The 15,218-nt window shown below is 37.5% G+C and overlaps 1 protein-coding gene across 5 annotated transcripts in view; it reads right to left on the bottom strand.

Annotated features, from left to right (window-relative positions):
* Mkln1 (muskelin 1) overlaps positions 1-15,218 on the bottom strand; it is a 311,316-nt gene that overhangs the window by 94,476 nt on the left and 201,622 nt on the right. For all 5 annotated transcript variants that reach the window (NM_001429298.1, NM_001428642.1, NM_001428641.1 and 2 more), the window contains 3 exon segments: positions 2,468-2,556; positions 3,795-3,937; positions 8,932-9,001. In NM_001429298.1, the coding sequence (NP_001416227.1) occupies positions 2,468-2,556; positions 3,795-3,829 (124 nt within the window). In that variant the 5' untranslated portion in view covers positions 3,830-3,937; positions 8,932-9,001.

Here is a 15,218-nt window from a genome sequence, read left to right as displayed (position 1 = left end):
CAAGTTTTAACAAAGCAAAGTCACTAATGTTTAAGTCTATATGAATTTATTCATCAAAATTACTATGCACATACCACACATCTAGATTTTGAGCCCTCAGGAGACTATGGTAGAAAGAACAAGAGTGTCTGAACTATAAAGTGAAACTCTTGTCTCAAAAGGACAAACAACACAAACATATTACTGATTTTAGCAAATGCATTTTAAAAACAAGTGTTTAATTTTTAAAATATGGTTTGTGATATTAAAAAGCAAATCTGACTGATGCCATCATATTTTCTTAGTTAATAAAAACTGTAACATAAGTCATGATACATCTATTCCTAAATAAATAAAACCATAAATAGACAATATAAGAGGTGATATATACTGGCCCTATATAGAGCAGATATTTTTAACCTATATCCAACTATAGAAAGTAAATTTCAAATATGTATCAATATATCAATATAGAACCCTGAAAACAAAGTTAAAGGGACAAATCTTTAAAGGCAATCTCAGTTCTGAAGACACATCCAAATAGTAGGAAAGATGTAACAACAACAACAAAAATATCTCCAGTATTCTTTGTAAGAAACCAGACTTCATTCAAGGATGATTCAATGACAAGATGACTCAATCCAAAGAGATACAGTGAAGAAATTTACCACCTTAACAAAAGCTAAAAGGAAAAAAATGTGTTCAATTACTTTAAAAATTCTTCTTAATCCTTAAACATAAACCTGGGGAAATATTAAGTACTCTTAATCAAGTCAGAACAAGACAAAGAGGCCAATTTCTCTACTAATTCAATACTACACTAATGTCTTTTTTTATTAGTTATTTTTATTTCTTACTCACTTTATATCCCACTCACTGCCCCACTCCCACTCAACCCTCCCACAATACTTCCCCCATCTCCCATGCCTTCTCTGAGCTGGTGGAGGCCCCCTTGGTATCCATCCCTCACCTGGTACTTCAAGTCTCTGCCAGGCTAGGCACTTTCTCTTCCACTGAGGCCAGACAAGGCAACCCAGATAGAGGAACATATCCCACATACAGGAAACATCTTTTGGAATAGCCCCAGTTCTAATTGTTCAGGACCCACATGAAAGTCAAGCTGCATATCTGCTGTATATGTGTGGGGCACACTAGATGTCTTAACGAGAACAACGGAGGTGGGGAGATAAAGCGATGGCTCAGCAGTTAAGAGTACTTGCAGCTCTTTCTGGGGAACCCAGGTTCAGTTCCCAGGACTCACATAGCAGCTCACAACCACGCATAATTCCAAATCCAGGGGATCTGATGCTCTCTTCTGACCTCCTCATGCATTAGGCACATAGTACATAAATACATAGGTACATAGTACCTGCACACACATAAATGCAGGTAAAGCATATGGATAAAGTCATTAAAAAACTATTTAAAAAAAAAAAGAAAGTTACAATAAGAAACAGATCACTTGAAGATGACATAGCTGTCTAACTGAAATTTTAAAAGACTTGACTGCCTATCCAATATTTCTTTTCAACTACTAGGTACATGGAAGAAATTAGAGTATAACACAAGTCTTTAAAGGGCTTTAATAAAACAATGCTTTTCTGGAACCTGAATAAATACAATAATCCATACCATAGTCTTGAGTTTCAACTATTCCTTTAAGCCTCTATTCTTGAACACTATTATTACAAAAATAAATTCAAATACAAATGTGTGGGACTGTGGCATTAATTATTGTTCTTCACTAATAAATTTGACTTCTTTGATTCTAATTTTAATAAAATACTTCTAAAGGTGAAGCAGAAATGGAAATCCAAAGGCTCAGTCCTCAATGTCCCTGCCCTCGTAACATTAAATCTAAAGGAACACAAAGAACCTGAGAAGCACGTATTACAAGCACCATCATAAGCTAAAATCCTTGATGGTAAATATATGTCTTAAGACAGTGTTTCTGAACTGTGGTTTGTAAATCTGAACTATGAGACTGACTAAGTCAGTTTAGTTAACATTTCGTGTAAAAGGTAAAACAAGAACAAAGCAAATAATCACATTCCAGTGCCTCAAAAACTCATCAGGGTTTGGTTTCAGATGACAGCTCTAGAATTAATGACAAGCCTCCATAGATAATTAAGGTAATTAGGTAACTACACCCTCACAAAACCCTGTAAGAACCCTTCCAAGTACGAAAACATTTGGAAAATATCCTCATGAAGTTAACTGTCACTTAAAAATGGATTCATAAAATAATTGTAGGTAAACAGTCTGTAAAGGGCCAACAGAATCTCTTCAGCTTGATGGGCTACGTGATCTCTTCCAACTATTCATCTCTGCCTTAGGAGCACAAAGCAGTCAAAACCAGTGCACAAACTAACCACAAACTAATTTAAAAACTAAAACATAGAGACCTATAAAACTTCATCCATACACTAGAGTCTATGAACCAAAGGCATTAAAAATTGGTTTTAATTCAAAAACACTAAAACCTTACCAATTTTAATGAATCGACAAGGGAACATCTGTTCATCAATTTTATGTTTCAAGGTAAATGTCTCTTTGTTATAATCATTCTTCAAGCCGCTGTTGGGGGGGAGAATACTGCATGTTATCAAACATGATTTCATAATTTAGTAAACACAGTAAACCACTCTAATCCTATACTCAGAGGCTAACTTACACCAATGCTCACATTGTATACTCAAGACAATATAAACAAGTGGCTGAAAATGGAAACTGGTCAAAATGTGAACATCCAAGTCAACTGCAATACTGTATGTCTTACAACTACACAAAAGCAAATGAGGAATGTTCCACACGAACCAGAGAATGTGGCGAGCTGTATGGAAATGTATGGCTACCTTTAATATATAATTTAATCTTAAAAATTTTCAAGTAGTAGGAAAAGAATTAAAAACAAGTCAGTCATATATAACAACTGCAAAAGGCCAAATATTAGAATTTGTCAAGTAATTATATTTCTTAGTTATCTTTTTATCATCCACAAATTTCAAAAGGCAATCTTGTTCTGATTTAATATCTCCTTTAACCTAAATAAAAACGAACCCATATCATCTCTTGTTTAACCAAGATTGATGCAAATGTTTATAGGAAAATCCCTTACCATCAGACCATCTGACACCCTAAAATACTCACATGACTTAAATCAGAGAATAAAGTATTTTCTTAATGGGGTAACTATGTCACAAATACATTCCAAATTGCCATGGCTTTGTTTCTGCTGATTGTATGACCTTTCCGCATGCTTGGAATTTAATGTTCTAGAACTCCTGGTTATAGTGCTCTTTCCAGATGGCAAGACATGCTGTCATTTTTTGTTTTCAATTACCGAACCTTCCCCTTTTTTCATTTCTAACTGTAAAATCTTATAGTATTATTTCTGGAGTAGGCAATTCATGCTTTGAGTTAGATTTATATTTTCTAATAGCCATGGCTTTTGTCCTACTACCCACAAATGGGTAGTTTGTTTTGGAAGTGATGGGAACTGAACACAGGCCTTTGGCAGTATCAGAGATTATCATAAAGTAGAAAATATTTCTAAAGTTATTGACAGATCAAAATTATGAGTGGGGCAAAAAAGAAACAAATATTTGATTCTCCATTATTTAACAATTTTAACCAATATCTATCTGGTACTTAAAAAAACAAAAACAAAAACCTATCAACTTAAGCCACAGTATTAACAAAGGTTCTAGGAATAAAACCAGAAAGGGGCACAGAGAGATTCAGCTATGAAGAAAGTAGACAAGGTCTACAGTATGTTTCAAAGACAGTCCATTCTACCCTACATCCAAACCCACCTGGACAGCAGCTCTGTCATATTTTCTTCATTCATTCCACCGAAAACTTTGAATTTCTTCAAATTGCAGACATGAGTTTTCTCATATTTTCCAAATGTAATATTCTGAACTATAGCAGGCCTTTCAAGCTTCAGAATCAAGTACTAAGGGAAAAAGAGAAAAAGAAGAAACAAAACTAATACTCTCTGCTTAACACATGTAACAACTTTAGACATTAGAACTTCTGACAGCTAACAGAATAGTAAGAAAGTTCCAACTTAGGATGGCAGGTTTCAAGAGTTTTTGTTTTATTTTGTTTTAAAGCTAAGAGAATAATATACAACACCCTAATAATGACTGTTACTATTCTTCACTCAACAGAGGCTGCCAACTATATTCTCCTAAATGCTGAAAACAGACTGAAAGAAACATAGTGATCATTTCAGTGAATGATACTGAATGAAACAAAGACACACCAGACCAGGACTAACCAGATAGAGCAAGATTAAAATTCAAAAATAGCAACTACCTATTCCCACAGAATGAAGTTGGTAGATCAAAAAAATCTCATTGCATAATTATACATACACACAACACTTACAAATAATCAAAACTGATCAAAATTCATTTTAGACTAAAATATTTAGATATAATTTAGATTAAAACTTGGAAGCACTACACAAAAAGCACATGAGTAAATTTTTATGGTATTAGATTTGACTACAGATTCTCAGGTATAACATCAGAAAAGCACACCATAAAGTTTCACATGCAGATACCCAGTTTTTCCAGATATCATGTTAAAGGGTCTATCTCTACTCTATTGAGTATTTTTAGCATCTCTGTGAAAAACTGGGTGGCTGTAGCAGCATGGACTTGTATCTGGATATTCTACTCTGCTGCACTGATCTGCATTTCTGACTGTGCAGTATCACGCTAAGCTTTGGCTCCATAATAACACCTCTCCTTGCTCAGTTGCTTTCTTTCTTTCTGGGAGTGGGGTGTGTGGAGAGGAGTGGACAGACAACACAGGATCGATATATTGGATATTGGAATTCTTTTGTTTTCCCAAATAAATTTTAAGATTCCTTTTTCTATTTTTGTTAAAGATGGTATTGGCTTTTTTATTGGGATTCCGTTCAATCCTGTAGACTACTATTGTTATAGCCATGTCCTCCAATTCATGAACACAGGCGATCTTTTTATCTTCTAGTGCCTTTTTGAATTTCTCTTTTGACTGTTTTAATGTTTTCGATGTCTTTCCCATCCCTCGTTAGATTTAGTTCAGGATATGGGTGTGAACTGTGATAGGACTGTTATCTAACTTCTTTCTCAACATGCTGCTGGTGTACAAGACTGCTACTGATTTTGTAGCCTGCCACTTTACTCAAAGTGTCTGTCAGCTCTAAGAGTTTTCTGATACAGTCTGTAGAATCTTATAATCATCTGCAGATCTGTCCTACTTTTATGCCTTTTGTTCTCTAGTCTTGACCCTCTAGCTAAGAATCCCAGAACTGTACAGAATAACTGATGAAAATGAACACCCTTATCTTCTTTGACTTTAGTGGAAATGCTTTGAGCGCTGCCCCATCTAGTATGTCGGCTATAGATTGGTTATATATAGCCTTTATAACATGGAGATATGTTCCTTCTACACAGCTCCTCAGGTATTTTGCCTGCATGCAATAAAAGTATTGCTGGTGCCAGTGAAGGCCAGAAGAGGGCGATGGACCCTCCAGAGTTATAGAAGGTTTTAAATTGCCATGTGGGTGCTGGGAGTTGAACCCATATCTTCCAGAAGTGCAGCTAACCGTCTGAACTGTTGAAAAATATCTTCAGCTCCCACTTCAGGTTTTTTTTTTAATCATGATAACAAGTTGTATGATATCAAAAATGTTTTTAGCAACCATTGAGACGATCGTGCAATTATGGTCACTGAGTCCATTCCTATGACATATTACATTCCCTGATTCCTGAATGTTGAGCCCCTCCAATATCTGTGGACTAAAGCTGACTTGATTAAAGTGGTGATCCTTTTTATGTGCTCCTATATTCAGTTTGTAAGAACTCTGCTGAGAAATTTTATGGCATTAGATTAATCTAACTGTGTGTTTACAGAATTTTGATACAAATAATACTGCCTTTATAATTAAGTGTTTGGTAATGTTTTTTCATTTCCTATTTTATGAAAGAATTTTAGAAGAATTACTTTTAGTTCTTTGGAGGTGTGGTAAAACTCACCAGTGAATCCAACTGGAACTATATTTTTCTAGTTAGATATTTTATTTATTTATTTATTTATTTATTTATTTATTTATTTATTTATTTAATGTATAAGTACACTATAACTGTCTTCAGACACACCAGAAGAGGGCATCAGACCCCATTACAGATGGTTGTGAGCCACCATGTGGTTGCTGGGATTTGAACTCAGGACCTCGGGAAGAGCAGTCAGTGCTCTTAACCGCTGAGCCATCTCTCCAGCCCCTCTAGTTAGATTTTTTATTATTATTTATTCAATCTCTTGGCTTGTTACAGAAGTGTTTAAATTATTTCACCATAGTCTAATTTTGGTAGGTTATATGAACCTAGAAACACATCATTCCTTTCAGATTTCCCAACGAAATAGAACACAAGTATGTACATTCCTATGTTGGGTATTGAGACAGGGTCTCACTAAGTAGCCCTGATTGGTCTGGCACTCGCTATGTAAATCTGGCTGGCCTTGGATCTGCCAGTCTCTGCCTACCTCAGGAGTCCTTGGTTAAAGGCATGTGTCATCACACTCAGTGAGCAGATATTTTTAAAGTATTTCCATTTCTAATTTTATAAATTTGAGATATCTCTTTCGGTCATTTTGTCTAAGTTTATAGATCTTGTTTATCTTTTCAAAAAACCAGCTCTTTGTTTTAATAATTTTTTGGTACTACTTTTTGTTTCTCATTAATTTCTCCCTGAACTTATTATTTATGTATTTATTTGTGTGTATGAGGAAATAGTGTATAGAGGCTAAAAGGTGGTGTTGAGTGACCTCCATTATTTTCACGTTATTCCTTTAAGGCCAACTCACTCCCCATAGAGGGCCTAATGCTGCTTACATTCTGATGCTAATTTGGGTCCCCAAAACTGTTTGCATGAGAAAGACACTGATAGTCCTTGCCCCCAGTTGGTTCTGACTGGTAAATAAAGATGCAGTCAGCCAATGGCTGGGCAGGGCAGACAGAGGCAGGATTTGAGACTGGGAGGAGGAGGAAGAGGAAGGAGGAAGAAGATCTGCCTTGCCAAGAGAGGTGGAAGAGAGGAGACAGCATACTGAGAAGAGTGGAGGACAGGAGACATACCAGCCATGTGAAGGAGCCAGAAGAGCATGGCCCAGAGGGCTGCCCAATGGGTACAGAGCAGCCACAGTAGAATATAGAATTTGGTAATTGATAAGTCAGGATTATCGGTGGGAGGTGGACTAACCACATGGAGGTTAGGAAGTGGCCCAGCTATTGCACTGTTTAAGGCATATCAAAATATAAAGGCTGTGTATGTGTTTTTCATACTTGGAGCCAGTAACAAATCTCCCACAGACAGGATTTATTTAAATAATACAACTCCCTGAACTTGAAGTTCTTTTTTCTTTTCACTCTTGTTTGTTTGTTTATTTGTTTGTTTGTTTGTTTTTCCAACAAGACACATTGATCACATGTTATCTACTTCAAAATTAAACTAAGTTTACTTAATTACAAAACTTTAGGTTTCTTTTGTCCAATGATGCAATAGATGGAATGCTAGGCTAGAGCGATGGCTCAGTGGTTAAGAGCACTGCCTGCTCTTCCAAAGGTCCTGAGTTCAATTCCCAGCAGCCATATGCTGGCTCACAACCATCTGTAATGAGATCTGATGTGCTCTTCTGGTGTGCCTGAAGACAGTTACAGTGTACACAATACATAAAATAAATAAATAAATCTTTAAAAAAAATAGATGGAATGCTGATTCAGGATTCTGCTTGATTCATCAGGAACAGAAAAAACATTTCACAGCTCTATTCCCAATATTTGATTTGGTGCCTTTGAGTACTTACTAATACTTTTTTTAACGAATGAGAAAGAAATATATAAAAAACATTAAATGATACTACCTTTAAAATAGTTAAAAATGGAAAATTCACAGTAAAACATTATAATTTCAGTAATAATGTCAAAGTAAATAAAAATACAATCTTCGCTCTGACAATATAGTGGCACCATGTTTGGGTAATAAATAACATTTTGAGATAAAGTATATAACTATCAAGTGACCCAAATAGCTATTGTAACAGACAAATAAAGAAAAAGAAAAGTAAGTGTAGAAACAAGGCTCCCATGAACTCCACTACATTGTTTGTTTACCCATCTACTTTATGACATCTTCGAAGATACAGACACTCAGTATAAATGCGCCTATTACACTGTAAGCATGCATAATGAAAGAATCATCTTTGTAAATAAGAGCAGTACTTAGCAGGAAAACGGAGTCTACAGCTCCTGGCCATAGCACCGTCTACGCATGCCATCTGAACATAGCATAGCATTCCTAGCCAGCACAACGGCTTAGCGGGTGATGGTGCTTGCAAAACTCGTATGATGGAAGGACGGACTCTCATAATTCATCCTTGCATCTCCCCTGTACACACTCATCCACGCTCAACACATACACACATAATTTTTAAAAAATAAATAATAGTGTAACAAATCATGTTGACTTTTCTCAAAAGGCCACTCAGTCAAAGTTCAACTTACTAACATTTACAGAATGATGTGAGGGTAACAGAATGAGAACATAACCTGGCTTACACAGAGCAGCACTACAGTCTTTACCTAACATTTTCTTCATAAGTTGGTTTGTTTTTTTAAGAACAAAACAAAACAACTTAATTTTGCATCCTTATTGATACATTAAAAATATAAATCAGAATTTAAAATTTCAATAGGAAGTAAAAGTGTCTCATCAGATCCTACATTGTTTTTACCCATAAAATAAAAATTTAACAGACCAAAAAGAAAATGTTGCTCACAATCCCAAAGACAAAAACCAACTCTCAACGGATCCTAGAAAACAGACAGCAATTGAGCAAGTGCCCATCTATGCCACCTTCTAACGGTCTAATGTAGATTGCTACATGTGATCTTACCTGGGGAGGATAGTTGCTCTCTGAAGACCATCTGGAAGACTGATCATTTGGTTTATCCACTAAAATGTTCCTAGAATTAAAAGAATAGAAAGAAAGAAAACTGAAGTGATTAGTTAAAATAGTAAATCAATGGTCAAAAAGAGGAAATAATTCACCATCATAAAACTATTGGAACTACCACAAAGTTATACAATGTTTGCAGTTTGAAAGAGAATAGTATATAAACAGTAAAAAGAAGCACAGGAAGCCTCTAATTAATATAAATTTTAAAAAGCATTAGAAAGAATGCTGGGCCAAGGAGGAGCCAATCTAGAGGTATGAGAGAAGCTGGAAAAGAATAGAAACAAAGGCTGTAGAATGAGGTTCTAACAGGAAGCCTAAAATAATACCCAGAGTTCATACTGACACAAATAATCCCAACACAACCACACAAAAAAAAAAAAAAACACACAAACCCTAACTGTGAAACTTAAAAAAAATAAATAAATAATATGACTAGTATTCTTCCAAACGCTATCAACTGAAAAAACAAACAGGGCTGCTGCAGAGGTGGCTCAGTGGTTAAAAGACCTTGTTTTTGCAGAGAACCAGTGTTGAATTTCTAGCACCCCGCCTGGAGGCTCACCACCTCAGGAAGACAATGTTGTACAGAGGTTATAGGTTACCTCCTTGTGATGACATGTCATAGAAAAGGAACTGGATGGACACTGACCAATGAATTCACAATAAGAAAGCATGCTAGAACTGAACACAGTATCAAGCAAACACCTGTAATCCCAATGCATAAGAGGCTGCACGGGAACTGGGAGGAGAGGACATGAGAAGGGAGAAGGAAAGATTGGGAGCGGAGAGGGAAAGGTTCCTCAAAGATCTTTTTCTTTTTAAGTTTGAACACATAACATATTAGAACCAGACTCAGAGGTAATACAGGTTTTAGAATTGCCAGATAAGAAATGTTTTTCAGGGGCTGGGGATTTAGCTCAGTGGTAGAGCGCTTGCCTAGGAAGCGCAAGGCCCTGGGTTCGGTCCCCAGCTCCGAAAAAAAGAACCAAAAAAAAAAAAAAAAAAAAAAGAAATGTTTTTCAATAACTATGAGTATCACTTTAAGGGTTCTAAGGAAATAAGTAGGTAGTACATAGGATAGGTAGTAACATTAAAGAAAGAAGCTGTGCTTGGAAATATTCTAACAGAAAATTCCAAGCTGAAAAGGGGGTGAGGGGAGAGTGGGGGTGTCTAAGGGGAGCAAGAAATCCAAGAGCTATGACATATGCATAGCTGCAATAAAAAAACAGGAACAGAAATACTTAAGGAGATACAGGAACTGAGAAATTTTAGAAGCCAATAACAGACAGATATCAAACAATCTATCCAGGAAGACAAGACAAAACCAAGAAACAAATACAACACAATAATAATAATAATAATAATAGAAAGAAAACAGGGAAGAAAATCTACATCTAGACTATGTTGGTTAAGTTTCTCTATTGTTGTGATAAAAGCTATACCAAAACCAAACAGGGGAGGTAGGGGGTAGACGGCTGTGTTTAAGAAAAATCAGACTAAGAACTGAAGCAGGGGCAGAGGCAAGCAGCGCAGAGGAACTCGGCATGCTGGCTTGTTCTCTATAGCTTGCTCAAGTTTATTTGCTTTTCATACAACCCAGGACCACTTGCCTATGTAGCAATCAATCATTAACCAAGAGAATGCCCCACAGCCATGTCCACAGGCCACTCTGATAGGGGAAACCCCTTAATTAGGGTTCCCTCTTCTTAGGAAAATCTAGGTTTGTGTCATGCTGATAAAAACTAGCACACAGGCATAGCATATTCAAACAGTAGAAAACCAAAACCACGGAGTAAGTCATGAAAAAAAGTCACAAAGAGTGGGAAAAAGTCCACTACAGAGAAACAAAGATAAGAATTACATTAAACTTCTCATCAAAACTCTATAGGCAAATAGAGAGGGAGTACTCAGGGTTAAAGGTTTAAGTGGGGCAGGTCATAGTGAGTAAGTGGAGGAAGAGACAGGGGTAGTCAAAACTAAGAATGTATTAAAGATCCTCCACTACTTTGTAAGCTATTAAAAAGAAAGTAAAGGTATTTGAATTTGAACACAGTTTCCTCTGTGGGTGAGCAATAATTTTCTCAGAAGACATGGGTTATTAAATGAAACTTAGTACCAGGAGTGAGATGCTTCCTTGTAAGCTATTCATCAAAAAAGTTCCATTACTCCCCCACCCTCACTCCTGAAAACAATATTTCCACTGCTCTTTATGACCACAAAAACTAGATCTTAAATACTCTACTGCCCCTCAGCACACATTTGATTGTTGGACATACAGAAATCAACCTGGAGCTGACCTGGAGACTTCTTCAGTTAATCTTCGTAACTCTGGAAGGTGCTACGCAGACAGGTCAGAGAGTTGAGTCATCAAAGGTATGACTCAGCAATGAATCCTGGTCATTACAATACTAATTTACCAGGTAAGAAGTACCCACCAGTACAGTAATGGCGTGAAGGTTACAGATTACAGGATAATCAACCACTTTCTGGTTGGCTCTGAGCCCTGCTCCTCAGAAGGGAATTCGTGCCTGGCACTGTAAACCTAGTCAAAAAGCCATGGTTCTAGGGATCACAGGTCATGAGGGTGGGGGCAACCCATGTCAAAATGCCTTCCAGATATTTGCTTATGCCCACAGATGAGTGCTGCTCTCAACCCCTACCAGAGAAGCAGATTCGATAGCAAGCAACAATTAATGAAAAGAGTCATAACTAGGTCAAAGTACTGAGAAAAAATGACTGTTAAGTACTCAAATGGGACAACTACTCCGTTGTTCTGCCACACTCCCGCAACACAGTGAGGAAAGGGGAGAAAATGTACAAGTTGAAGGATGGGGTGGAAACCTGTAAGATGCAGCATGCTGGCATGACGGCTGCTACATTCATGACCGCACTGCAATCATGATTACCTGATTACCTGCACAACAAGATCAGTCCACAGTCCAGTCAGTAGCACTACCTGGACTCAGTGAGCTTTTTGTTGTTGTTGCTTTGTTTTATAAAAAAGGAGAGGGCATAAAGATGAGAAGGAAACATGTTGGGATCATGATGGCATGTTGGGGGTGTGTAAGATCAATGTACACATGTATGAAACTGACAAAGAATCAATATTTTCCCAATCAATACGGGAACTTCCCGAGATGAGTAGTCATAAAGCAGACTCCTGACTCTTTCGATTTTGTCACATATCCTGCATACTGAGCACATTCAGGAAGGATAAAGCAGAGTCTCTGTTACCCTCACGCCCTTTCCTACCCTTCTGCCACAGGACACTTCCCACAGAAGACCTTTTTCCACACGCTAGTTCCTGAATCTTGGATAGCTCAGCTTCAAAAACTGTAATCCAATACATTCCCTATTACAAACCCCCTACTCTGTGGCACTCTGCTACAGTCCTAACAAAAGAGGAACAGAATATATTCTAAAAATCAGTATCTATACCACTCATAAGTAGTTTAATATTAAAGTTAGAGTTAGATTAGTTATAAACATATTTAACAATCTTTAGGATAAGCAGTATGATGGTTTAAATAAGAAAATGCCTCTGCAGTCTCGGGCATTTCAACACGGGGGCCTCAGCTGATAGCACTGTCTGGGGAGGTTCAGGTAATACGGCCTTCTTGCCTGCTTCTAGTTGCTCTCTTTGCTTCAAGCTTGCAGTTCAAGGTGTGAATTTTTAGCTTCCTGTTCCAGCCTTTGTGGACTCTAACCCTCTAGAAGTGTACAAAATACACTCTTGTATTAACACAAGCACTAAAAAATTTAAGAGAAATATAATAACTATGTAAAAAAATAAAGTTACATTGGAGGCTCACTTCAAATCAGAGATAGAAAAAAGATGCAAGAAACAAGTGTATGAAATGGAAAACAGTTTTACATAAGGTAGCTATCAATCCAATTGTATCAATAATCAATTTGTATGTAAATGGCTGAACTAAACCAACTTAAAAAAATGCTGGAATGGGTAAGAAAAACAACTGCTCCAATACATCACCTATGAGAAACCCACATAAAAATGAAGGACTCGGGGGAATGTAAAGAACCAGATGAAATTGCAGCATGTTTTAGATAGAAGGCGGAATGGCCGGATCCATATCAGGCTTACTTAAGAAGGGGAAATCATCAGGGACAGAGGGGCATTACTGAAATATGTCAATTCTTCAAGAAGACACAACAATTCTTAATGTGACAGTACCAAACAAAAAAAGTGTCAAAATACTGGAGGGAAAAATTGTCAGAATTGCAAGAAGCACTATTATAATTGCAGATTCCCAACCTCCCACTTTCAGCAACTGACAGATTCAGCAGGCAGACACTCAGAACACTACTGAACTAAAAAGCACTATCAATCAACTGGATGTAACTGACGTACACAGAACACTTCACCAACAGCAAAGTGCATTCTTCTCAACTCACACAGGCGCACTCACTACCACTGGAAAACCTGTTAGGAACACACAAGCAGCTCAGACCTCAACGGGATTAAATTAGAATCATTCATAGAAGATAGTTAGAAAATCTTAAAATACTTAGTAGATACAACACAGTTCCAAATAATACACAAATCAAGGAAGCCTCAGGATAAACACAGAAATAAATCGAACTAAATAAAAAAAATTTTTAAAGAAAAGAAAATTTACTGAAACGGTGTAATACTATGAAAACAACACTAACAGATGTGTTAAATACATACTAGAAAATTAGGAAGATTTTAAAATCAACCACCTAAGCTATCACCCTAAAAAGCTAGGAAAAAAAAAAAAAAAAAGACGTGTAACCTTGAATATCACAAAAAATAAAAAGTAAAACAAAAATTTCAGTAAAAATCAAACTAAAAATGAGAACTATGGAAAAAGAATGAAGACGAAGCCTCAGTACTTAAAAACAAAACAAACAAAAATTCCAGACCTCTAGCTAGGATAAGCAAGAAAAAGGGAAAAACAAAACAAACAAATGTAGAACAGAACACACAAACCAGCAGGCCTGGAAGTTTGGGGTTTGGGGGGTTCAGATGTCCTTTCTTGCACAGAGTCAGGGGTGCTGGGCAACCTTGAGAAGGAGGCAATGGCCTGGCTGGCAGCAGCTAGGACCTAACGGGGGCTCCATTTCTACCAGCACAAAGTAGCTTCCATTCCTGGCTTTAATGCCCAACTATTTCCTAACACCCACACCCACACCCACACCCACACCCACACCCACACCCACACCCACACCCACACCCACACCCACACCCACACCCACACCCAACAATTTCTTTCCAGCAACAATGGAAACTAAGCTCCAAGGAAGGAGGGGACTCATTAATAAGTGTGTGAGAGTATGTTGGGAGGGAGAGAGGAAGGGAGAGAGGAAGGGAGAGAGGGAGGGAGGGAGGGATGGAGGAAGGGAAGAAGGGAGGGAGAGAGGAAGGAAGGCAGGGAGGAAGGGAGAGAGGGAGGGAGGGAAGAAGGGAGGGAGAGAGGAAGGAAGGCAGGGAGGAAGGGAGAGAGGGAGGGAGGGAGGGACGGCGGAAGGGATGAAGGGAGGGAGGGAGGGAGGGAGGGAGGGAGGGAGAGAGAGAGAGAGAGAGAGAGAGAGAGAGAGAGAGAGAGAAAAGAGTGTGTATGTGTCCCCACTTGGGTGAGTGACTGCCTGCCTACTTGTCTGCATTTAAGTGCCCACAGAGACCAAAGAGGATGTCAGATTCTTTGGAGTTGGAGTTTCAGGCATTTGTACATCAACAAACATGAAAGCTGGAAATGGACTCAGGACCTCTGAGACTACCAAATGGTCTTTCTAACTACTGAGCCATCTTTCCAGCTCCCAGGTTTCTATTTTTTTTAAATTAACATATAATATTTATACTCACTTATGTGACATTATAAATCAAATCTATGTGCAAATACACTATATAATGACCAAACCAGAGTACTTAGAACTTCTATTCCTCAAATACCAACATGCCTATGATCCTGGGAACTCAAGTCTTTATAGTTATTTTGACATGTACAATTAATTGCTCTGGATTAGTTCCCCAATTTTCTTTTCCTTTTTTTTTTTTCTTTTCTTTTTTTCGGAGCTGGGGACCGAACCCAGGGCCTTGCGCTTGCTAGGCAAACGCTCTACCACTGAGCTAAATCCCCAACCTGCCCAATTTTCTAATATATGAGAACTATAGCAACTGTATCTATGACTGCTTTCTCTCCTAGTTTCTACTAAGTACTATTGCACATCTACTATTATGTGAT

This window comes from Rattus norvegicus, chromosome 4, assembly GCF_021556685.1.
Source record: "Rattus norvegicus strain SHRSP/BbbUtx chromosome 4, alternate assembly SHRSP_T2T, whole genome shotgun sequence".
Classification (NCBI taxonomy): Eukaryota; Metazoa; Chordata; class Mammalia; order Rodentia; family Muridae; genus Rattus; species Rattus norvegicus.
This window is presented reverse-complemented; position numbering and strand designations above follow the sequence as displayed.